The following is a 25,530-nucleotide window of genomic DNA, read 5'->3' on the forward strand; positions in this document are numbered from 1 at the left end:
ACGCTCCCGGAGTTCCGGAGCCTCACCGGTTTCGTTCCGTGAGACTTGTGGGGCGGAAACGTCGCAAAGCATTCTGGGGACGGCGCTGTGCCGGAGCTGTTTTAGTTCTTGGGGTTCTGTTTGTCTTCGGGAGGGTTACGGATTTGCCGGCTTCCAGCCCACTGAAGCTGCCAGCATGTCAGGGGTGCGCGCTGTGCGGATCAGCATCGAGTCGGCCTGCGAGAAGCAGGTCCAGGAGGTGGGCCTGGATGGCACTGAGACTTACTTGCAGCCGCTGTCCATGTCGCAAAATCTGGCGCGTCTGGCCCAGAGGATCGACTTCAGCCAGGGTTCTGGTTCCGAGGAGGAGGAGGCGGCGGGGGCCGAGGGCGAGGCGCAGGATTGGGCGGGCGCGGGGTCCAGTGCAGACCAGGACGACGAGGAAGGTAGGGCTGGGGTCTCTGTGCCCGCCGGCATGATGTCACTCTGCCTCTCTCTCCCGCGCTCGGTGAGATTGCCTGCGTGGGACTACTTTGAAAGTGTCACTCTCACTCAGTAGTAATCTCATCGTCGTCTTTTGTCATAACCGGACACCTCAGACATTTCTGGACTCTTAGGACACTCTTTGTGCAGGTCCCCCGGAGAGGGAGTGGTTGAGACCATGTCATTGGTGAAGTGTTCCAATAATCACTTAAAAAAAAACAAAAACAGACGCCTATAATGTGTCACACTAGTGGTTAAGAGCTCAGTACCTCTTATGGCTTATTAGCTGTGTGGTCTTAGAGTGAGTTAGAAAGACAATTGCAGGCTGGGGATATAGCTCAGTTGGTAGAGTACCTTGCATGCACAAGACCCTGGGTTCTATCCCCAACACCACACACACACACACACACACACACAAAAAAAAAAAAAAAAAGACAATTGCAAGTTTTTGAAGAGGAGACAGATTGAGTTCTTAAAGATTACTCTGAATGCTTTGTAATAAATGAATTATAGGGAAAACTAAACTGGAATGGAGGAGGCTACTTAGGAGAGAATTAAAGAAGCAACATCAGTGTGTTTTTGGATTCTCCTAAATGAAGAAAGTAAAACAAAATATTGGAAGAAATAACAAAAAAATCATATAACTTAGGAAATATGAGACTTAAGATAGGAAACATAGACCTTATAAAGGAAAATATAACTATATAAAACTTAAAATTAAAAAAGATGCCATAAAGCAAAATGTAAGTGGCAGTCTGGGAAAAGTATTTGTAGTACATATTACGTAATTGGTTGATAATCCCTGATATTCAAAGAGTCCTTCAAACTGAAAAGAAAAAGATGACTGGAAAACTAGGCCAAAGATATATAAAATGTCAGCTCATAGAAGAGAGACTTCAGATGCTAATAAACATTGTAAACTCAGTCTCACTAGTGGAGAGAAATGAAAATAGTTAAGATGCATAAAATTGGCAGAAATTTTAAAAGATTATTAATACCTATTGTTGGAAATGTGAATTAATAAAGACACTTTGGGATTTTAATATGTGCAAAATTTTAAATGTGCATTATTTTGATCCACCAATACCATGCCTAAATATTTAACCCTACAAAAATGTTGTATGTTCATGAGTATGTGTCCTAGATGTTTACAACTGCTAGCATTGTTGGAAGTAATCTACAAGTCTGTTAAAGAGGAATGGTTAAATGTATTATGCATTCAAGTTCCAAATATCATGATGTTAAAGAATGAAGTGGTTCTATCTGGGTTGACATGGAAGTTATCTCTAGAACATATTAAAGGGGAAAGGGGAGCATGTAATAGAAAAATGGGAATATGTATATTTACCAGCTGTAATGATTAAGTATAATAATAAGAAACATTATAGTCATTTCAGACTTTATATAGGTATATGAATGACTAGGAAAATATTTTTTCTCCCCTTAGTACTGGAAATTAAACCTTGGAGGGCTTTACAACTGAGCTTTATCCTCATCTTTTTTGGTTTTTATTTTTGTTTTTCTTTTGGTATAGGATCTCCCCTAAGTTTCAGAGGCTGATTTCAAACTTTCCTTAGTCTCTGGGATTCCAGGAATAGTCCACCATGCCTGGCATACTTTCACTTTTTACTCTCATTCTTTGTCAGAATTCTGTATAGCAAGTATGTATTTAATAAAATATATGTGTATGTGTGTGCGTGTAATTAAAGGGAACATGTATTAATAGTAGCTAAAATTGGTTCTGGCATTATAGGTCAATTTGGGGGAGCGGTGTGTACTGGAGATTGAACTCAAGGACACTTGACCACTGAGCCACATCCCCAGCCCTAGTTTGTATTTTAGAGATAGGGTCTCAGGGAGTTGCTTAGCCTCTTGCTTTTTGCTGGATCTGGCTTTGAACTCGCCATCCTCCTATCTCAGCTCCCTGAGCCACTGGGATTACAAGCGAGCACCAACATGCCCTGCAATGGGCCATTTTTTAGTTCATACTTTTCAGTATTTTGGAAATTCTCTAAATTACTTATTCAAATACTAAAAGCTTGAAGGGAAAGGATCATTGAAAACCTTGCATAAGAACCAGGCATGTAATCCCAGTAGCTGGTGAGGATGAAGCAAAAGGAACTCAAGTTTGAGGCCAGCCTCACAACTTTGCAAGAAGACCCTGTCTCACAATGAAAACTAAAAAGGACTGGGGATGTAGCTCAGTGGTAAAGCACCCCTAGATTCAATCCCTAGTACCAAAAAGGGTGGGGTGGGGGGCGGGCTTGAATAATTTTAAAAATCTATAATGTTATAATGATAGATACAACCTGTGGAAATTAAATATCATATTTGTTTTGCCATAGTAGGATTGCTAATTTAAATGTTAATAAAGATTCAAGAAAGTATGTAGGAAATGGGCAGGCTGGGAAAAGTAATTTGAAATAAAATATATTTTTTATTTCAATTTTATTTTTTCTATTAGTACTCTAAAACTCTAAATGAGTTTTCTATCTTCTATCCAATGTAACACTTCTGTATTTCTTTTTCTCCCATTTTCTAGGGTTGGTAAAATTTCAGCCTTCCCTTTGGCCTTGGGATTCAGTGAGGAACAATTTGAGAAGTGCCCTTACAGAGATGTGTGTTCTGTATGATGTTCTCAGTATTGTTAAAGATAAAAAATTTATGACTCTTGATCCTGTTTCTCAGGATGCACTTCCTCCAAAACAGGTATTTATGGGCTTTATTGAATAAGCTTTATGGGGCTTTTTAATACATTCCAGGACCATTTTTTGGTTGTGTGTATTGTTCCCTTTTCCTTTCTTGAAAAATGAAGTCCGAATGTAGATGTGAAGATTAACTAATCAAAAACAAAGGCACAAAATTGCACCTTCTATTATTTTATTATATACCTTTGACCTTTGGAAGAGTTAAATTTCATTAACACTATAATAATTTAAAGTTCCTAAAACCCTTTTTTTTTTTTTCCTTTTGGTACTGGGGATTTAATTCAGGGATGCTCTACCACTGGGCCTTATCCCCAGCCTTTTTAATTTTTATTTTCAGACATGGTTGCTTAGGGCCTTGCTAAATTGCTGAGGCTGACTTTGAAATTTAATCTTCCTGCCTCATCCTCCTGAGTCACTGGAATTACAGGTGTGTGTCCCTATACCCATGGTTCCCAAATCCTAACACATTTTTAGGGTCCTTGATCTGTCATATATTTTACAACAATGTGATGATAAGCCATGTGTGGTGGCACACTTCTATAATCCTAGCAGTTTGGGAGGATGAGGTAGAAAGATCACAACTGAGGCCATCCTGAGCAAATTAGTGAGGCTATATCTCAAAATGAAAGATAAAAAAAGATCTGGGGCTGTAGCTTAGTAGTAGAGCACCACTAGGTTCAATCACCAGTGTAGCAGGGGGAAAAAAAGTGATAATAAAATGACTTTGGAGACTTGGGTACAAATCCTACCTCTGCCCTCACTAGTTGTGTGACTTTAAGTAAGTTGTTTTCTGAGTCTCAGTTCTCTCTTCTGACTAACCCCTCCAGTTTTTTTTTTTTTTTTAAAGAGAGAGTGAGAGAGAGAGAAGTTTTTAATCTTTATTTTTTAGTTTTCGGCGGGCACAACATCTTTGCTTTGTATGTGGTGCTGAGGATCGAACCCGGGCCGCACACATGCCAGGCGAGTGCGCTACCGCTTGAGCCACATCCCCAGCCCCCCTCCAGTTTTTTAGAGATTGATTGGAAAAGTTATGCAGAATTATGGAGGATATTGAAAACTGGGTAGAACTGTTGATATTTGATAAAGAATATATTCAGTTAACATTTTAAAATGAAAGGAGCTGAAGGAGGAATTGGTGAATGAAGAGTCTGCAACATCATTTCTCACATAGTAATAGTTTTGGAATCTAGAGACATGGTTTTGGAAGACTTCATAGAGTTTAGTAAATCTGCTTCCTTCCTTTTGCAGAGAGAAAACTAAGGCCCATAGAGGTTTACACTGTGTTGAGGGTTACAGTGAAGCCAGTAGTTAGAGAGCAAAGACAGAGAGAGCTGCAGCACCTCACTCAGCACACTACTTTCCCACCATTCTGTGCTTTTCCTAGAAAGCATTCTCCAGGAATTTCTTATGATCTCTAGGAATTTCTTTGTCTTAGATTTCCTAATATAATCAAAAGATTGTTGTGGCATTTTTGTGAAACATTTTATGTGCTTTTGACTTTTTATACAGCTTGCAGTCTTCCTTTTATTAAATCTGACTTTGTGACTTTTGGGAATTGTATCTGGTTAATAAAATACATGAATTGGTAGTGATTATGAACATATATGTATGTATATATGATATAGATTTTGATTTCTATTCAGTTATCAAAAAAGTCAGCATTCAGTAAAGTACATTTAATATTAATGCTACATGTTTTTGGTCTTAATTCCAAAAGCATTTTAATTGCTGTGATAATACAAGATGATTTTTGAGTTATACTCCATTAGAGTCATGTATTTTATCCGTCAAATCAAATATATGTCAGGCATCATTGTACTGTCTATATATATAATGATTTATGCCATCACATTAAATTACCATCCAAGCAGGATTAGATGTTAATTGCAAGTGTGAGTGTCACAAAAGGGTATACACATTGATGGGGGCAGAGATGGCAGTATATAAGGAGAGGAATGGCAGTGCATTAGAAGGGACCCTAACCCAGCACTGGTAAACTCATGTCGAGTGTTATGTTCTAATTTCTGGTCCATTGTGATGTTTTTCATTTAACAGAATTCTATATGAATTGACCAAAGAAATAAATTAAGGTGTTTGTTTTGTTTTGTTTTGTTTTTTTACCACTGGTGCTGGAGATAAGGGTTTTTTATCGTTGTTGAATTTGTTTTGTTTTGTTTTACCTTACTGGGAATTGAACCCAGAGGTGCTTCACCACTGTGCTACATCTTCAGCTCTTTTAATTTTTTTTGTTTTTTTTTAATTTTGAGACAGGGTTTTGCTAAATTTTCCTGTCTCAACCTCCTGAGTAGATAGGATTTCAGGCTTGGATTAAAGTTCTGTGCCATTGTGCCTGCTCTAAGTTTATTTTTTTAAAGCATTATTATGCATACTTCACCTCCCATCCAACTTCTCTTTGCTTTTCTTTAATTTCTAAATTTTCTTTTGAGTAGATGTTTTGTTTCTGAATTTAAAATCATCTAAAAATAATACAAAACTGCAGTTTAGAATTGTTTTTTATAGAATCCTCAGACATTGCAACTAATATCAAAAAAGAAGTCACTTGCTGGAGCAGCACAAATACTGTTGAAGGGAGCGGAAAGACTGACTAAATCAGTTACGGAAAATCAAGAAAACAAACTACAAAGAGACTTCAACTCTGAGCTCTTGAGATTAAGGCAACACTGGAAACTTAGAAAAGTTGGAGATAAAATTCTTGGGGATCTGAGCTACAGAAGTGCAGGTATAGATAATTGTTATAAACTATGCTTTTTGTGTAAGTGTATAGGTTTAATTGTAATGCTACATACACATCCTTCTTAGAAAGGAGACATTATATTGTTTCTTAGCTACATGTTACATTTTGAAAATTTAATATCTGTACACATAAGCCAGAAACTACTCTTATTGTTTAATTTCAGTTTGAAAACCTTTTCAGTACACTTAACAGAAAGTTCAGAGATGAGGTTTATAAGACTCCTGGATCAGAGATGTAAGCTTTGAATGCTAAGAATGAGGCTGGATAGTTGAAATAGCAATTGTAGAGTGATATCTTAAAAGAATTCATTTGAGCTGGGGATGTAGCTTAGTTGGTAGAGTGTTTGCCTTGCATGCCCAAGGCCCTGGGTTCAATCCCCAACACCACAAAAAAAAAAAAAAAAAAAAAAAAGGATTCATTTGCCAGAGCAAGGGCATCATTATGCTTAAATTAAAGGAAGAAAAGTTTATGTGGTTTGGTTAAACACTAGAGGACTGAAATGCCTCTGCATTGATGTGAATAGGGGAATTTTTAATTCTGAAAGTAAAATCCTATTACAAACATGAATTCAAGATGATACGTCCATTTTTACATTTTAGTAGAAGGTCTGTAAAAGCAGTGCTTGCTGGTTTTAAAAATTCTAAGTTCTTTCCCACAAATAATTATGGGCAAGTATATAACCTAATTTCTCTTTGGGATGACCACCCATGATTATGAAAGGATTCAAATACATCATTTTTAATTGCAAGAAGACTTTGATTATCTTCCTTTGTTATAAAAGTTACATTTAATTGCCAACAGGTCACATAATTTAACAGATTTACCCAGATTTTTGTATGGCGCAAAAACAGTCACATCAAAATCTGATAACTGGTTGAAAAAAGGGTATTGTGTGCACTATTTTTTCTTTCTGTTGCTGAATTCAGAACACTTTTTAATTGTAACCTGATTACAGAGACTGAGCTCCAGAAGTAGTACATTTGTAAGGTTTAATTATTTTCTAGAAACACTTCCATTTTTATTGAAACTCCATTAGAAACTACATTACAAAAATTTGTGTGGTCTGTGGAGTTCATATTATAATGATACCATTAAGTTAAGGAATTTTTTTTAAGGTAAATAACTTATTTTTCCTGCTTCATTTAATCCTTTTGCTCATTGTTCTGCTCTTACCTTCCTCCAAAACACACAACCCTTTTTAGTTTTTTTTTTTTTTGGTCCTGGGGATTGAACCCAAGAGCACTTTACCACCAACCTATATCCCTAGACCTTTTAATTTATTATTTTGAAACAGGATCGTACTAAGTTGCTTAGGGATTCCAGTCCCTTTTATATTTTTATTTTTAAGCAGGTCCTTGCTAAGTTGCTGAGGCTGGCCTTAAACTTGGGTGATTATCCTGAGTGTGTGCCACCATGTCCAGCTCAAAATACACAATATTTTTAGTGGGAACTTAATTTTATAATTCAGTGATGTGGATATATAGTATTACATAATTAATAACATGTGCTAAATTAATGTGTTGTTTTTTATTTTCCTATCTTTAATATCTCATTAGGGTCTCTTTTTCCCCATCATGGTACATTTGAAGTAATAAAGAATACAGATATTGATCTGGATAAGAAGATACCTGAAGATTACTGTCCTCTTGATGTACAAATTCCTAGTGATTTAGAGGGGTCTGCATACATCAAGGTATTTGTCAAAGCACTTTTTAAGTAACTTCTTATCAATTGCCCTGAAGCTGGTTTGCTAACTTTTCCCCCTTGTGTTTATTGTCATACAGGTTTCCATTCAAAAACAGGCTCCAGACATAGGTGATCTTGGCACAGTTAACCTCTTCAAAAGACCTCTGCCCAAATCCAAACCAGGTGTAGTTATGTTCTTTCTTAATTTATATTTTTAGATAAACTGAAAATAAATATAGATAAGACAAATAGATGTTTTGGAGTAAGAACAATTAGAAATATACTTTTTATAATTTGTAAATAAAGCATAAGTAGTAGTGTTTTAACTAAGTGACATTCACAGTTTCCTATTTCACAATAACTCCAAATAGTTGAATGAGAAAATTTAATATACTTCCATAGAATATTAAATGGATACAAAATTTAATTTATGTTTCTCTGCCATTTGAAATAAAATGTCATAAAAAAATAAAGCATTAGTGAATAGCTGTGCAATTTTTTTTTGCTCTAAATTGAACTTATTTACTAGTTTTCTCTGTGTGAAAGAAGTAAGATTTTTATATTTTAGAAAGAGTATACAGTAATGCAGTGTTTTCCAAACTTGTTTTATGTATTCAAGTTTTCATGTAAGCTGGATTATACATAATATGGTTAGAAGTTGATGTATACATAAACCTCTTGTCTTTCAGGTTCACCACATTGGCAGACAAAATTAGAAGCAGCACAAAATGTTCTCTTATGTAAAGAAATTTTTGCACAACTCTCTCGGGAAGCTGTTCAGATCAAATCACAGATCCCACATATTGTGGTGAAAAACCAGATAATCTCTCAGCCCTTTCCAAGTATGATCAGATAATTCTTTGAGATGGAATGGATAGCTGTTTGGGTGTGTAGGGGGAATAACAAAAGCAAAGAGAGAATAGTGTGCTATCCAGAATAGCAGCCAGTAAAGTACAAAACACAAGCTACACTTCCAAGTCTGTTCTCTATACTAAATGGTGTAACTCTTGGATTTTAAAGCAGTGTATATAAAAAATTTACACTAGCATGGCTACTCTTCAGCATCAGTTAAACAACTTAGATTTACCAGGGATACTGTCCTGTCTAAATGAAATGTTAGCTTAAAAATGTTTACTTATTATATTTCTAATTTGTGGAAATTGGGTTTTTATTATTCAAGAGCAATTACTTATTCTAAAACTCAGTTTATAATTAGCTGTGCTCTTATATTTTACATAAACTCTTAGGATTGTGTCCTTAGGAAGGAGGAATAGGTTTTAGAAGTGAAAAAATTCCATCCCAGTTCTAATGGGAGCAGGGGAGGGTGTCTATCTTCCAGTTGACAAGACCAGATACCAACTCTGTATTAAAAAAAAAATCAACAGTAGCAAAAACCTTGTGTTTTGTTTTGTTTTTTTTAAGGTAGGAAGAAAAAAAATAATTGTATGGCATATTTACCAGTCTTCAGCCACAATTAAAGGTCGGCAGCCATATTATAGGTCAATAGAATTTGAATCATCCAAAGACATATGAGTTTCTTATATTCATGAGTGGTCATTTTCATATAAAAATGTTAATCATAAAGCCTGATCTTCAAGTTTAGAATGTGCCTTTTTGAGAAATTATTCTGATTATACTTTATGGAGACAGTTTGTGCCTGTCTATATCTTAGCTTATATGTGTCTGTCCTGCTTCTTTTTGTAAATAGGCTTGCAGTTATCTATTTCTTTGTGCCATTCCTCAAATGATAAGAAATCCCAAAAATCTGCTACTGAGAAGCAAAGTCCAGAGGACCACCTCTATGTCTTAGAGCATAATTTGCATCTACTGATTAGAGAGGTAATGAAATAAACATTTTTCTTTGCATTGTGGTAATCATGTCCAGGGCAGTGACTATGCACTAATCCTTGCCTGTGCCTCAGTTATTCATTTAACAACAACATTGACTACCTGAAATGAAAGAACCTTGCTACATGCCCAGGTATACAGGGGTGATCCTAACCCAGTACCTGTACCCAAGAGTGTGTGTGTGTGTGGTGATGGGGGATGTGTATTTGATACCAGGGACACTACTACTAAGCTGCACTCCCTGTCTTTTTTTTTTTTTTTTTGAGACAGTCTTGCTAAGTTTCCAGGGCTAGCCTCAAACATGTGTTCCTCCTACCTCAGCCTCCTGAGTTACTGGGAATTTCAGGCCGCCATGTGCCATTATGCCTGGCTCCATGCCTACTTTTTAGTGGTACAAGTATACACATTGTATAGGAGAAATATAAGAAGCATATGATAAAGGGTGCCAAGGGTAGGATGATTCTGATTAAGGTACAGTGTGAGGAAAAGTATCTTGCCATGGCCTGTGAATGGCGATATTGAGTTACTTCAGGACATATTCTACACATAGGTCATCTCCAACTGTGTTTCCAAAGTTCTGATTCATAGTTTAAGGCTAATTTCTTTAGAATCTCCTTAGAAACTTTATAAAAGTACATAGCCCAGCCTACTTAACTCACTCAAAAATCTGGCTGGATTGTGATAGTGTAAGAGCCAGTATTTTTTGAAGACACTTGGGGGCTAGGACTGTAGTTCACTGAGCCCTGGCTTCAATCCCCAGCACTGAAAAAAATTCTAAACATTAAAAAAAAAAAAAAAATTAAAAGCTCCTCCAGGGTTCTAATAGACAGCCAGGTTTGGGAACCAGTAATTGAGGTTGTACTGGGATAACTATGTCCTGATTGTATGCATTCTCTTGATAAGACTCTGTGAATAATAATTGTTTTGTTTTTAAAACTTTCAAAATAAAAGTTATAGCTTGAGAGGGGGCCCTTTTGTCTACAAACTTGTATTATGCATGATCTAGAAGATAACTTGCATATATTTCTGTGCCAACATTTCTTTTGTATATAGTTCATATCCATTGACTTCTCTTTTTCCAAAATATGAGCCATGTTTTTTATTGAACATTGTATAGTATTTACTCTATAGCTAGTGGTCATTTAAAATGGCTATTTTTATTAGTTTCATAAACAGACCTTGAGTTCCATCATGATGCCTCACCCAGCAAGTGCACCTTTTGGCCACAAGAGAATGAGACTTTCAGGTCCTCAAGCTTTTGATAAAAATGAAATTAACTCATTACAGTCCAGTGAAGGACTTCTGGAAAAAATAATTAAACAAGCAAAGCATATTTTTCTGAGGAGTAGGTAAGGATGAATAAAGTTACTGTTTTTCTTTGAAATTGTAGTCCTCTTTCTACAGTTGTTTCATTTATGTTATTATTTGGATGTTTTAACCTTTTTTTTTTCCCAGGGAGAGGAAGGTGGCTGCAGTGTAAAAGTTTCTGGTGGTGGACTAGGTCTTAGCAAGTGTGGGGAAGACTTTGATCCATGGTTGATCTAAATTACTGTATTGCTTCTGTCACTACAGCAAATGTTTGCAAAGATTACTGACTAGGGATGTGCTTTAGGACAAGTTGCTTCATTCCTTCCTCTCTGCCTTCCTTTTCTTTCTTTCTTTCTTTCTTTCTTTCTTTCTTTCTTTCTTTCTTTCTTTCTTTCTTTCTTTCTTTTTTTAAATACTAGGATTGAACCCAGGGCACTCTGCTACTGAGCTAAGTCCCCATCCTTTTTTCAAAAACATTTTGAGACAGGTCTTGCTAAGTTGTCCAGGCTGGCCTTGAACTTGTGATTTCCTTACTTGGTTTAAATGGGATTATAGGAGTGCGCCATTGTTCTCAGCAGAACACCATACTTTGTTCAGTAACCCATCTTTGAGATATTTATTCCCAAACATTTTATGATTTGGAAGAATTTTTTCCCATATTTACTTATTTAATTCTGTTCTTTTTTTTTTTTTTTTTTTTATTTATTTTTTTTATTGGTCGTTCATAACATTACATAGTTCTTAATACATCATATTACACGGTTTGATTCAAGTGGATTATGAACTCCCGCTTTTACCCCGTATACAAATTGCTGTATCACATCAGTTACCCTTCCATTGATTGACATATTGCCTTTCTAGTGTCTGATGTATTCTGCTGTCTGTCCTATTGTCTACTATCCCCCCTCCCCTCCCCTCCCCTCCCCTTTTCTCTCTCTACCCCTTCTACTGTAAATCATTTCTTCCATTTGTATTCTCTTGACTTACCCCTCCTTTCCTCTTATATGACATTTTGTATAACCCTGAGGATCGCCTTCCATTTCCATGCAATTTCCCTTCTCACTCCCTTTCCCTCCCACCTCTCATCCCTGTTTACTGTAAATATTCTTCTCAAGCTCTTCGTCCCTACCCTGTCCTTGTTTACACCCCTTATATCAAAGGAGTCATTTGGTATTTGTTTTTTAAAGATTGACTACCTTCACTTAGCATAATCTGCTCTAATGCCATCCATTTCCCTCCAAATTCTATGATTTTGTCATTTTTTAATGCAGAGTAATACTCCATAGTGTATAACTGCCACATTTTTTTTATCCATTCATCAATTGAAGGGCATCTAGGCTGGTTCCACAGTCTTGCTATCGTGAATTGAGCTGCTATGAACATCGATGTAGCAGTGTCCCTGTAGCATGCTCTTGTTAGGGCTTTAGGGAATAGACCGAGAAGGGGAATAGCTGGGTCAAATGGTGGTTCCATTCCCAGCTTTCCGAGAAATCTCCATACTGCTTTCCAAATTGGCTGCACCAATTTGCAGTCCCACCAGCAATGAACAAGAGTGCCCTTTTCCCCTCATCCTCTCCAGCACTTATTGTTGTTTGACTTCCTAATGGCTGCCAGTCTTACTGGAGTGAGATGGTATCTTAGGGTAGTTTTGATTTGCATTTCTCTGACTGCTAGCGATGGTGAGCATTTTTTCATGTACTTGTTGATTGATTGTATGTCCTCCTCTGAGAAGTGTCTGTTCAGGTCCTTGGCCCATTTATTGATTGGGTTATTTGTTATCTTATTGTCTAATTTTTTGAGTTCTTTGTATATTCTGGTTATTAGGGCTCTATCTGAAGTGTGTGGAGTAAAGATTTGTTCCCAGGATGTAGGCTCCCTATTTATCTCTCTTATTGTTTCTTTTGCTGAGAAAAAACTTTTTAGTTTGAGTAAGTCCCATTTGTTGATTCTATTTGTTAACTCTAGCGCTATGGGTGTCCTATTGAGGAATTTGGAGCCCGATCCCACAGCGTGTAGATCATAACCAACTTTTTCTTCTATCAGATGCCGTGTCTCTGATTTAATATCAAGCTCCTTGATCCATTTTGAGTTAACTTTTGTGCACGGCGAGAGATAGGGATTCAGATTCATTTTGGTGCAAATGGATTTCCAGTTTTCCCAGCACCATTTGTTGAAGATGCTATCCTTCCTCCATTGCATGCTTTTAGCCCCTTTATCAAAAATAAGATAGTTGTAGTTTTGTGGATTGGTTACTGTGTCCTCTATTCTGTACCATTGGTCCACCCGCCTGTTTTGGTACCAGTACCATGCTGTTTTTGTTACTATTGCTCTGTAGTATAGCTTGAAGTCTGGTATCGCTATACCGCCTGATTCACACTTCCTGCTTAGTATTGTTTTTGCTATTCTGGGTCTTTTATTATTCCATATGAATTTCATGATTCTTTTATCTATTTCTACAAGATATGCTGTTGGGATTTTGATTGGCATTGCATTGAACTTATAGAGAACTTTTGGTAATATCGCCATTTTGATGACGTTAGTTCTGCCTATCCATGAGCAGTGTATGTTTTTCCATCTTCTAAGGTCTTCTTCTATGTCTTTCTTTAGGGTTCTGTAATTTTCATTGTATAAATCTTTCACCTCTTTTGTTAGGTTGATTCCCAAGTATTTTATTTTTTGGGGGGATATTGTGAATGGAGTAGTTGTCCTCATTTCCGTTTCAGAGGATTTGTCGCTCATATACAGGAACGCCTTTGATTTATGCGTGTTGATCTTATATCCTGCCACTTTGCTGAATTCATTTATTAGCTCTAATAGCTTCTTTGTAGACCCTTTTGGGTCTGCTAGGTATAGAATCATATCATCTGCAAATAGTGATAATTTAAGTTCTTCTTTTCCTATTTTTATGCCTTTAATTTCTTTTGACTGTCTAATTGCTCTGGCCAGTGTTTCGAGGACTATGTTGAACAGAAGTGGTGAGAGAGGGCATCCCTGTCTTGTACCAGATCTTAGAGGGAATGCCTTCAATTTTTCTCCATTCAGAATGATGCTGGCCTGTGGCTTATCATAGATTGCTTTTACAATGTTGAGGTATGATCCTGTTATCCCTAATTTTTCTAGCGTTTTGAACATAAAGGGATGCTGTACTTTGTCGAATGCTTTTTCTGCATCTATTGAGATGATCATATGGTTCTTATTTTTAAGTCTATTGATGTGGTGAATAACATTTATTGATTTCCGTTTTAATTCTGTTCTTTGGAGTAGATAGTGTTAACCCCATTTTCACAGGTGAGAAGATTGAGGCTTTGAGAATATAGGGAAGCTTGCCTAAGGTTACAAAGTTAAAAGTAACAAAATTGGTATTTATGTTCAAAGTTTCTTGGTAAGTGATTAAGCCCCAGCTTAAATTTATCTTTCATCCTAAATTCCTTACTCCTTCCATGGTATCATGCTATCATGCTATCTTTTTCTTTCTTCTTTATTTTTATTTTTATTTTTGTTACTGGGGACTCAACCTACGGATGCTTTACCAATAAGCTATATCCCTAGTCCTTTTTATTATTATTATTTTTTTCTATTCCTTTTTGTTTGTTTGTTTGTTTGAGATAGGGTCTTGCTTAAGATGCTAAGGCTAGCTTGAAACTTGTAATCCTCTTTTCTCAGCCTCCTGAGTTGCTAGAATTATAGGCTTGTCCTGTATTTTCTAATGTCTTCCTAATTCATTTTACTAAAAGCTGAATTTCTATTCTAAGACTGTGAACTAATGTGCCCAAGTCCATGTATCTCCTAGTCTTATTTTCTTTCTTTTATGCATATTGTTTACAGAAGGACTTGATGTGGTTGGACATAAATAATGTGATCTTTTTCAGTACTAAAGAGTGGCTCTTCTATTTCATTGTTGGTACTTGGTGAGGAGGTCAGTTTTTACTTCATTCATAATTTTGCCTTGATAGTACTTCAGAATTGTCATTCAATCAATACTTTATTTATCTTGTATTTTATTATTGATATTTTATTGTTGATTTTCAGTTTTTTCTTGCTGATACAATCATAGTTTTATTAATACATTAGTTCCTAGTCTTAGATGGAAATTTAGGCCATTCAGCTTTTACTTAAATGAATTAGGAAGATATGTATAAGAAGATAGTATGATACAGTGGAAGGAGTAAGGTATTTAGGATGAAAAATGTGTTTAATAAGCCAGTGCTCAGTCACTTGGCAAGTAACTTTGGGCAAGTCATTTAGTATCTTTGGCTCTATACTTATTTCCTTTTAGTTGGGGATATAAGATTGATCTTGGGATTAAATTAAGAAACATATGCCAAAGCTCCTTATAAACAGTAAAGTATTACATAGTAGGTTACTATTAATATTCCATTTATAAATTTCAGTGACAAAAGCTATTAATTTGAGTGTATTACTAATCTTGCAAATTTCTGAATGAACATAAATTTAAATATTCTATGAATTATATGAGGGGCATAATAAATAGCTGTCTTTATCGCTATTATAAATTTGAAAGTAGTAAGTACCCATCTTGTAAGCAGCAAAACTTTAAAAATGTTAATTTTGCCCCAGTTATACAAATAATGTGATGTCCAATAAGAACAGTAAAGAAAAAAAAATCTATGTAATACTATATACAGTGAAATCTATTAACACATTAATGTATTTTTACACATGTGTGTTGGTGTGAGTTTATCTCTCTTTCTCTTTTTTTTTAAACAAATCTGGAATCCTAAAATTTTTTTTTTTTTTTTTTTTTCGTACGAGGGATTAAACTCAGGGGCATTTGACCACTGAGCCACATCCCCAGCCTTATTTTATATTTTATTTAGAGACAGGGTCTCACTGAGTTGCTTAGCACCTCGCTTTTGCTGAGGCTGGCTTTGAACTCAAGATCCTCCTGTCTTAGCCTCCTGAGCAGCTAGAATTACAGGCGAGTGCCACCGCACCCATCTTCTAAAATATTTTTTAGTTTTTTATTTTATTTTATTCTTTGGCACTGGGAATCAAACCTGGGGCCTTGATCATGATAGGCAGGTGCTCTATCACTGAGTCACATCCCTAGTCCTAGAATTATAAAATCTTATATCCTGGTTTCACTTAGTATTATATTGTAATTCTTTTTCTTTTTCATTAAATGCTTCTCAAATATATTTTAGTAGTCATGTGATGTATTGTTATGTGAATATTCCATTGTTTTCTTCCCAGTTCTCAGTTACTAGGTATTTTTTACTTCCAGTTTATTGGTACGTGCTGAGTGGAATATTATCACATATATATCTATCTGTTATAGGCATTTCAAAGCACTGTCAGGGAAACAAATCATGGAAAAAGAAGAAAAAGTTAGGAACTGATATAAGACACCGTAATGGAGCTAACCTTACAGGTGTTTATGTAAAAGCCCCTTGTCCCCAGTGGCTATTTTTATTTTTTCCTATTTTCTCAAGGCTTTTCTTTCTCTTTCCAGTAAATTAGAAACAGTAAAGTATTACATAGTAGGTTACTATTAATATTCCATTTATAAATTTCAGTGACAAAAGCTGTTAATTTGAGTGTATTACTAATCTTGAAAATTTCTGAGTGAACATAAAGTTAAATATTCTATGAATTATATGAAGGGCATAAGATATAACTGTCTTTCCAGATAATTAGAAACTAGGAGCCTTCAGTATTTTTTTTAAGTTGTCAACGGACCTTTATTTTATTTATTTATATGTGGTGCTGAGAATCTAACCCAGAGTCTCACACATTCTAGGCAAGCGCTTTACCACTAAGCTACAACCCTAGCCCTATGATTTATACTTTGGATCTAAACAGTTACTATTATGTAAGATACAAAAGAAAGATTACTGTATTTGGAAATAGATTCCCTGGTTTGGTGCTGAAATTGGACTCCAATGTTTTGCAGCCTAGCCTGCAGCTACGCAACCTTGGGCATATTGCTTAACATTGCTAAATTTCTTTTTCTTTCCTTCTAAAAAATGGAGATGATGGTACCTATCTAACACAATGGGTGTTAAATTAAGTAATACTATACTCATTACAATATTTGGTATATGATGAGTACTTGAATCTCATTTCTCACTTGTATTAATATATTTTCTCTCTTGGAGTACAAGGATTTTTGTTGTTGTTTTTGTTTTTGGAGGGTTTTGTTGTTGTTTTGTTTTTTGTGGTGCTGGGAATCGGACTCAGGGCCTAATATATGCAAGGCACTCTATCAACTGAGCTATATCCTCAGCCCAAGATTTTGGTTGTATTTAAAGTCTCCAACTTTTCTTGAATATGATGATGATTCCATTACAATAATAGGTATAATTATGGATGTGTCCCAAGTCATTTGTTACCAGGGATAAAGTACAGACATTTATGAATGATTCATATCAAGTTAGTACCAGAGAAGTATCTTTCTCACTTGTGGTTTGACAAACTTTCTTGAGTGAGACCAAACTAATGGAGTTAAAAGGGAATAAATGCATCCTGAATTGTGGTAATCAGGTGTATGACCACAGCATGTTGTAATGTGAAGCTGAGCACCAGCACATCAGTGCAGCATGTGGGAGGTTCTTAGAACTCTCTGTACCTTTCTGTAAGATCTTTTTTTTAAAGTGGTAACATTTTCAAAAGTACTCATCTAATTTCCAATTTTTCATGAAAATGTTATGAGTGATTTAAATCCTTTCATTTACATGGTGACTTTTTAAAAATTTTACCTTCTTTTCTTTAAAAGAACTGCTGCAACCATTGACAGCTTAGCAAGTCGCATTGAGGATCCTCAGATACAGGCTCATTGGTCAAATATCAATGATGTTTATGAATCTAGTGTGAAAGTTTTAATCACATCACAAGGTTATGAACAAATATGCAAGTAAGTATCAAAAATAAAAGGTAGGTGTCTAATGTTAAGATGCTTGTTATGTCCCGGTTTTTGTTGAGTGATTATGTTAAGCTTTTGGTTTCTATTTGCTTGGGTGGCATAACATTCCAGCAAATTATATCAGCTATAAAGTGTTTGTGAGAATGAGAGGTAAGAATATCTAATATAGTGTCTCTTAGATAAATGTCACAATTTAAGCTACAGTAAGAGGTAAACTCCAGCACTGAATAGAAAGCTGTCTTGCCATCTCTAATGTTTAGTTCATGTTTAGAGGCTGTGGCAAGTCTAGGCTATATGAAGAAGTAAAGAGGGCCATTTATATTAGAGCTCATACCCTCCATTTTGTGCCTAGAACAGCTGAAGTTTCTCATCAGAGCTAGTATTGATCTGGATCTAATCCAGTTCATGATTGTGCCCTTTAAAGTAAATTGATAGCTGTCTGTCTGTGAAGGGGTCAGAATGATTTTTGTCCATTGATGGAAATACAGTGTATTTGATTTGCATTCACACATCAGAAGTTAATACAGTTGGCTAGGAGCCATGAAAAGGGGTTTTGGGTCTCATGTCAGTCTCTACAAAATTTAATAACTGACAAGATATAGCTGAATTCCTTCTTCCAGGTTAGTCTGAGAGAACTGCCAGCATACATTTGTCAGGATCTGTGAGTCCCTTTTTATTTTTCAAGTGTTAGCTGCATATTCAGACATACCTAACTAACTACAGCAAGCAAAACACTGTGAGAGACAAAATTGCCACCATTTGGAGTATGAGTGGAAAATGCATTTATAATGCTGTTTTTCATTATGGAAATTTTAATTCACTGTTTTTTAAATGTAAAATAGTAGATAATGTAAGATCAAATATGGAAGATTAAAAAAGAGCATACAATGAACAAAAAAATAATTTTGAAATTCCAGGGCAAAAAGGTAGAGTGAAGCTGGATCATAGTTTTCTAATTCTTTTTATTTTTGTATTTTTTTTACTTGTTCTAATTAGTTATACATGACAATAGAATGCATTTTCACACATTATATATAAGTGGAGTAAACACTCTCCTTATGGTATAGTTTTCTAATTCTGTACCTCAGAAAATAAAATAATCAGGGCAATTTGTTTGTTGGGGGGTGTTGAATATAAATAAAACAAGTTTGAGTGGGTCTTTAAACTGTTATGGTGGGTGATAGGACCATAGGCCTTCATTATATTATAATCTACTTCTGTTTGTGTTTAATTTTTCTCCATAATAAAATAATTGGTATGAAGATACTTTGTATACAACCAGAGATACGAAAAATTGTGCTCTATGTGTGTAATATGAATTGTAATGCATTCTGCTGTCACATATAAACAAAAAAAATATTGAGTGAGCACAAAAGGAAGAAAAAATTATCAGCATTCAGTAGTTTATGTCTGGAACCAAGACCAAAACAACTGTTAGATTTAATTATAGAACCCAATGTAAATTCTGTGAAGAAAGTTTAGTAATAATGTAGCCTTGACAGAATGAGAGGGCATCAGGGAGTAGAAGGGACTAATAAGATGCCTTTTTTCTCATCTTTTAGAGCTGGAGTTAATTTATGACATTTAGAGTTAAAGGTCCTCACAACTCCTCAGGAAAAGCCATGTTAAACAGTCTTACACATCTTTCTAGGAAAGTCTGCATTTACAGGCATATGTATTTCACCTATAACCTGTTTCTTTTACACAGATTTGTGTGTTTTTTTAAAATAAGGGTTAGGGTTCACATAGCAATTTTAAATTCCCTGTCATATAATTATCATTGCTTTCTAATTTCAGAACATTTCTGTCACCCCAAAAAGAAACTATGCTAATAAGCGGTCTTTCCTGATTCTGTGCTTTTTCACTCTGAAATGTTATATCAGTGAAAAACATTCCTTTTCAGAACACATAGATCTATCTCATTCTTTTTTCAGCCTTGTGTTTCATTTTATGTATCAAGACTTTTAACCCTCTATTAATGAACATTTTTGCTGAGTGCCAGAAAAGTAACTTACACATGTGCAAATATATCTTTATTAGATAAAGTTTTTATCAGATGATGTAATTGCTGGATCAAAAGATAAGAACATTTAAATTTTTTAGTCATATTGCAAATGGTTTTTCAAAGTGGTAGTCACAAGTATGTTCCTACCTATGGTATATAATAAAAATTCCTATTCTTTTATACCCTTATTTTAAAAATATTTTTAAAATTTGCTTAGATTTATGTTTTTTCTTCATGCCTTCTGAGTTTTGTGTTTTTCTTTCAAAAAAACAATGTAAATTTCAATTGATCAAAATCAAAACTTTATGTAGACTATTGTTAAAATACCTTATTCACAAATACTTGCTATAAAACAATGTTAAAAACGAGGTATATATATATATCAAACATAGAAAGACGGTGCTGTTTTTCTATATTTGTTTATCTAAGTTATTTAATTTGAGGGATTTCCAGTCTCTTGTGCGTGTTCTTTGCTAAAATTTTAGGTTGTTTTAGAAGATTGCAGTGATCTGAATGTTATTTATTGAATATTTTATGAGTTTCTTTGTTTAACCTAAGCCAGTTTAATAGAATGTATGTATTCTGAATTGTTTGCTAATTAATTCAGGAAGGGCCAAACCTTTTTATTTTCTGTACGAAAATTTAACCTTTGGTTAACTATAGTCCCAATTTCTGAGAAACCCGATAAGGAAAGATATGATCTGTATTACTAAGTGTCATTGTTTATTGAAACATGATCCCAAAATGGTAAACTGCATCTAGATTGAGGGAAATTTTTTTTTTCTTTTTGATACCAGGGATTGAACTCAGGGGGCACTAGACCACTGAGCCACATCCCCAGTCCTATTTTGTATTTTATTTAGAGACAAGGTCTTACTGAACTGCTTAGCACCTCGCCATTGCTGAGGCTGGCTTTGAATTCGAGATCCTCCTGTCTCAGCCTCCTGAGCCACTGGGGCCACCTCATCCAGCAGATGGAAGGGAATTCTAAATGCTGATGGGGATGACTTTGGACTTCTCTGAATGGGAAAACTGAGCATCTCTCTTATGGGGACCCTGGAAATACTCCTCTACAGTTATACATATTCCCAATATGAATTTTTTCGTAAGAAAGGTGTACTGCTGCTGTGTAGACACCTGCATGTGCTTCTGTGTGGACTGCCTTAGAAGAAGAGCATCTGATGTTGGCCTCCTGAGTAGACTGATGTTCATTGTGATCTGCAATGAGTCTGATTGTTCAGTTGAACCAAAGAAGACCTTTTCTTCCCCAGAAGTGTTGATGTAGCATAGTAAAACTGTTATGATTTTTCCATGATTAAGTTTTACTGTTTGTAGTACTATATATTTTTTGAACATTTCTGATTTTTAGTGTATGTGTCTATAAAGGTCCATTCAGCTGCAACTGAATATTGGAGTTGATCAGATTCGAGTTGTACACAGAGATGGAAGAGTAATTACACTGTCTCATCAGGAGCAGGAGCTACAGGATTTTCTTCTATCTCAGGTAATTGTTGCAGACTACAGATCATAAGCCCCTTCCTCTTATATTATAACTGCTTAAAGAGCAAACTGAGTAAGAAGTAGTTAAAATGTAGTAAGTTATATAAGGAGAAAATCAGTGTTTCCCGCTCTTTCGTTTAATTTTTAACATTATAATTTGTGACCTATTGGTTAGTCGAAAGTGTTGATAAATTCTTAGATTTGTTGTACTTTGTGTTTTGGATGAAGAACAAGTTTTGAGATTAACAAGTTTCTTGTTTTGCAGATTGCTGAGGTTTAGCCTCTTCAGAACTAGAAGTGAATATTAACCTAAGAAAATTAGAGAAAGGGGGTCAGATACAAAACTATAATGACCATTATCTATAAAAAGAAGTGGAATGTTTTAATCATTAACCCTAGGAGAGAGTTCCTCATATTAAGGCAGTCTAGAAAAGTACTAGGTACTAGTCCCCACTCTACCACAAACTTTCTTTGTGACACTGTACAAGTTTCTGGTCTGTCCTTCATCTATAAAAGGCAGTACTTTTCGTATCTTGTTTGTGAATTTTAATCTAGTGAAATGCTGAATTATGGGAGAAATGATAAGTTTTTGAAATACTAGTGTATAATACTTTTTTTTTCCCCACATAAAATTAAGGGAAAAAAAATACTAAAACTCTCCATTCTTGCATCATATTGATTTGCCTCTTTGGTGCCAAATACATAAAATGCATTTGTGAGGCACGACAGCTCTTAGCTAATTATGTCCTAAATGGCTTTGGTTATCTGAAGCACACACATAAAAATGTATTGGAATGTTACTGAATAACTCCCAGAATTGATGGGAAGTGTAGAGGTGAAGGTTTGCAAATGGCAGGGATCAAAGGAAGCTAGGTAGGGGAATGGCAATGTTGCTCTCCTGGCACTACTGCATCCCCACTGGTGGCAGAATGCATTCATTCAGCGTATGACCAAGAAACAGGTGACAAGCCGGGTGTGTGGTGCATGTCTGTAATCCTAGTGGCTCGGGAGGCTGAGACAGGAGGATCCAGAGTTCAAAGCCAGCCTCAGCAACAGCAGGATGCTAAGCAACTCAGTGAGACCCTGTCTCTAAGTAAAATACACAGTAGATCTGGAGATGTAGCTCAGTGTTGAATGCCCCTGAGTTCAATCCCTGGTACCCTGTCCCCTACCAAAAAAAAAGATGGCATACTCGGGAGGGTCTGTTGATTAGGGTCTATGTACAATATTATGGGTGTAGGAGAGCCACCAAGCCACAGTGTGGTAACTTGCTGTTAGTAGAAACTGGGTAACCAGGCCCCAGGGTCTTAGTAGTCACCAGTCCTAGGCCAGGGTTGGGGGAAAGAATAAGTTATAGGAACTCTAAACGGGAGAGTAATGTAAAACAAGCCACCTTGATGAGACCAGCAGCCTTTTGTCAAACAACCAGTCTGGATAACTTCACAGGGAAAGTACCAGGGGAATAAATGCTTTTATCACACTCTCTTCCTTGCCACCTTGCTGGCTCTCATTGATAATCCTCATTACATAGGTGGCTGCCTTTGCCTGAAGTCAGAGGACATAGAAGCTGGTAGCCAACACTTGAGCCTCCCAGGGCAGAGAAGTTCAGTAGAGACTGGATTTGAATAGGGAGTAGAAGATACTTGCTTGCTACTTTTAGTGATGCCTTACATTCAGTGATCTATCAGGAGACTCCAGTTGGCCAAGTTTAGTTCATGTGCCTGTTTTGAAGCTGCTGGTAGACAAGGGATTTGAGTATCAGGCAATTTTAGCTACTTCAGTGGAAGATGGGGTTCTGCTCCTTCTCCCTAGTAGTCACATAGAATAGGACTCTTCAAACGTAAGACATGGAAAACCCCAACAAAAGTTTATGAGCATGATCAAATTGCAAAGTAAATATCTGTACTGTTTGTCAGTCAAATTTCTTTTTTCATCCACAGATGTCACAGCATCAGGTTCATGCAGTTCAACAGCTAGCCAAGGTTATGGGCTGGCAGGTACTCAGCTTCAGTAATCATGTGGGACTTGGGCCCATAGAGAGTATTGGCAATGCCTCTGCCATAACAGTGGCCTCCCCGAGTGGTGACTATGCTATTTCAGGTACTCTCTGCTTCTTTGAAAGAACAGACCTTTTGGAGTTTGACCTTAATATTTAGCTTTAATAATTAAGTATATGTAAAAGTAGTAGTTAACGTACATACACTGATATTTATCTGATAATACTTATTATTCAAAACAAGATTATTACTTTTCTTTATAGTAGTTATAAAAATGTTCAGTTTGGCGAGCACATTTTCTAGTAGATCCTCAAAAAGTGTCATCAACATTTTTACTACTGCAGACCTAAACATTTTGTGGATAAAAACTTTAAAAAATATAGCTGTAAACATGGAAATAGTAATAGAAATAGTAATTAACACTCATTTTTGCAAATCAGAAAACAAGGATAAATCCCATTTTGATTTTTCTCCATAGTTCGTAATGGACCTGAAAGTGGCAGCAAGATTATGGTTCAGTTTCCCCGTAACCAGTGTAAAGACATTCCAAAAAGTGATGTTTTACAAGATGGTAAATGGAGTCATCTTCGTGGGCCATTTAAAGAAGTTCAGTGGAATAAAATGGAAGGTCGAAACTTTGTTTATAAAATGGAGCTACTTATGTCTGCACTTAGCCCTTGTCTGCTATGATTTTTTTCCTGAAATTGACTTGAGATGTTTGCAAATTAATTATAAGCACAAAGAAGAGAAATCTTCCAAAGGAGTATTATTTAAAAATAATAATTAGTAAATGTTTTCCTAGCAATTTGAAATCTTTCACTTTATAAGTGATGTACTTTGAAATGCAGAAGTTTATGTACAGTTGTAGGTATATGGGGAGATGTAAAATAATACATTTTTTTTTATACTGCAGTTAACCTGAAAGTGTTATTAATGGAGGGGATTAAATTTGCTGTTTAAAATACCCAGTCTTTGATGTTAGCATCAAATAAAGTGTGTAGTTAAAAAATCTCCAATTTTTGCCGAGCTCTTAATAGCCCTAATGAATTGTTTCCTTAATCAACTTCTCATTCCACTGTTTCTAAAACAGATCACATAAGGACATTGAGACACTCTATCATCTAGCTTTCTTATAGAACTTCATTTGCACTGATGAAGCCAGACCCTGTCCTTGAAGTATACAAGCACATGGCAGCAGAGGAACAGGTCTTCCCTTTAATTCTAGGGCTCCTAGGGTGTGCTCCTGTATTAGTAAGTGAAGGATTTCTTCTCCATTTGTCTTCTTTTGCATGTCTTGGTCTAAGCAGGTAGTTATAGAAATTGTTTGGAAGGGGCAGCTGAAATCATGGAAAGCTGCCGATTTGGGGCTGGGATGTACTTCAGTGGTACAGCGCTTGCATGGCATGCATGAAGCCCTGGGTTCAATCCCAAACACTGCAAAACAAAACAAAAACTGTATCTGTCTTTTTTGTCTGTTCTCCAACCTGAGAGACCTCATGAGCAGCACTAAGTTCATGTTCATGCCCAGCTCCCTGTGGTAGCCCTTGGATTGCTTCCTCTAATTATAGTCTTTTCCATTAGCTCTCTGCTTTCTCAAAGGGAAAAAAAAAGTAATGTATTAATGGGTTGATTTTTCAAGTAGTATGTTTGTACTTACCCCATTCTAAAGCGTGCCAGAAGAATTCCCATTAGTAAGAGGCTTATGTGCTTTTTAATAGCACTGAAAATAATATATGTAAGGTCTCCTTATAAGTAAAGCTTTCAATTTTTAAAATGTTCTACTTTAATAATTTATAAGATTATCATTAATAAAATCCTTTGTATTTCTCCATCTTCTTTTCTTCTTTTTGTGTACTGGGATGAACCCAGGGGTGTCATACCATTGAGCTACATCTCCAGCCCTTTTAATAAATTTTATTTTTTATTTTGAAACAGGGTCTCACCAAATTGCACAAACTGGCCTCTAACTTGCAATCCTCCTGTCTTAGCCTCCTGGATTGCTGGGATTAAAAGCCTGTACCACCACCTTCTCTCTTTTTCTTTAAAAGAAAAAAAAAAAAAGTGATGCCCAGGTGCCATGGTATATGTCTGTAATCTCAGCAACTCAGGAGGCTTCTGAAGCAGAAGGATTACAAATTCAAGGCCAACTTGGGCAATTTAGGGTGACCCTGACTGAAAAAACAAAAGGGTGGGGATGTAGCTCAGTGGTAGAGTGCTACTGGGTTCAGTGCCCAGTACCAGGGGAGGTGGGTAGTGAAGATTGTAGGCCATGATATAATAATACCTTTGTGCCTTTGTTTGCTTTTTTCCTCTTCTTTTGAAGGTATTGTATCTTGACCTGGGGGTGCAGTTCAATGGTTGAGCATTTGTCTAGCATG

General features: G+C 35.9%; 1 protein-coding gene across 2 annotated transcripts; it reads left to right on the forward strand.

Annotated features, from left to right (window-relative positions):
• Positions 1-53: 53 nt before the first annotated feature.
• Positions 54-24,903, forward strand: Med17 (mediator complex subunit 17). 2 transcript variants are annotated; one of them, XM_077796887.1, is made up of 13 exons: positions 54-425; positions 3,005-3,171; positions 5,691-5,910; positions 7,482-7,618; positions 7,710-7,794; positions 8,301-8,453; positions 9,320-9,450; positions 10,624-10,808; positions 17,504-17,641; positions 21,042-21,159; positions 23,096-23,255; positions 23,631-23,780; positions 24,243-24,903. In XM_077796887.1, exons 1-13 carry the CDS (start codon positions 176-178, stop codon positions 24,275-24,277), a joined length of 1,929 nt encoding a protein of 642 aa, XP_077653013.1. In that variant the 5' UTR covers positions 54-175; the 3' UTR covers positions 24,278-24,903. The 2 variants fall into 2 exon arrangements, with proteins under 2 accessions (XP_077653013.1, XP_077653012.1); XM_077796886.1 differs by lacking the exon at positions 24,243-24,903 and having other exon boundaries at positions 23,631-24,195.
• The last annotated feature ends 627 nt before the right edge of the window (positions 24,904-25,530 follow it).

This window comes from Urocitellus parryii, chromosome 4 (genome assembly GCF_045843805.1).
Source record: "Urocitellus parryii isolate mUroPar1 chromosome 4, mUroPar1.hap1, whole genome shotgun sequence".
Classification (NCBI taxonomy): Eukaryota; Metazoa; Chordata; class Mammalia; order Rodentia; family Sciuridae; genus Urocitellus; species Urocitellus parryii.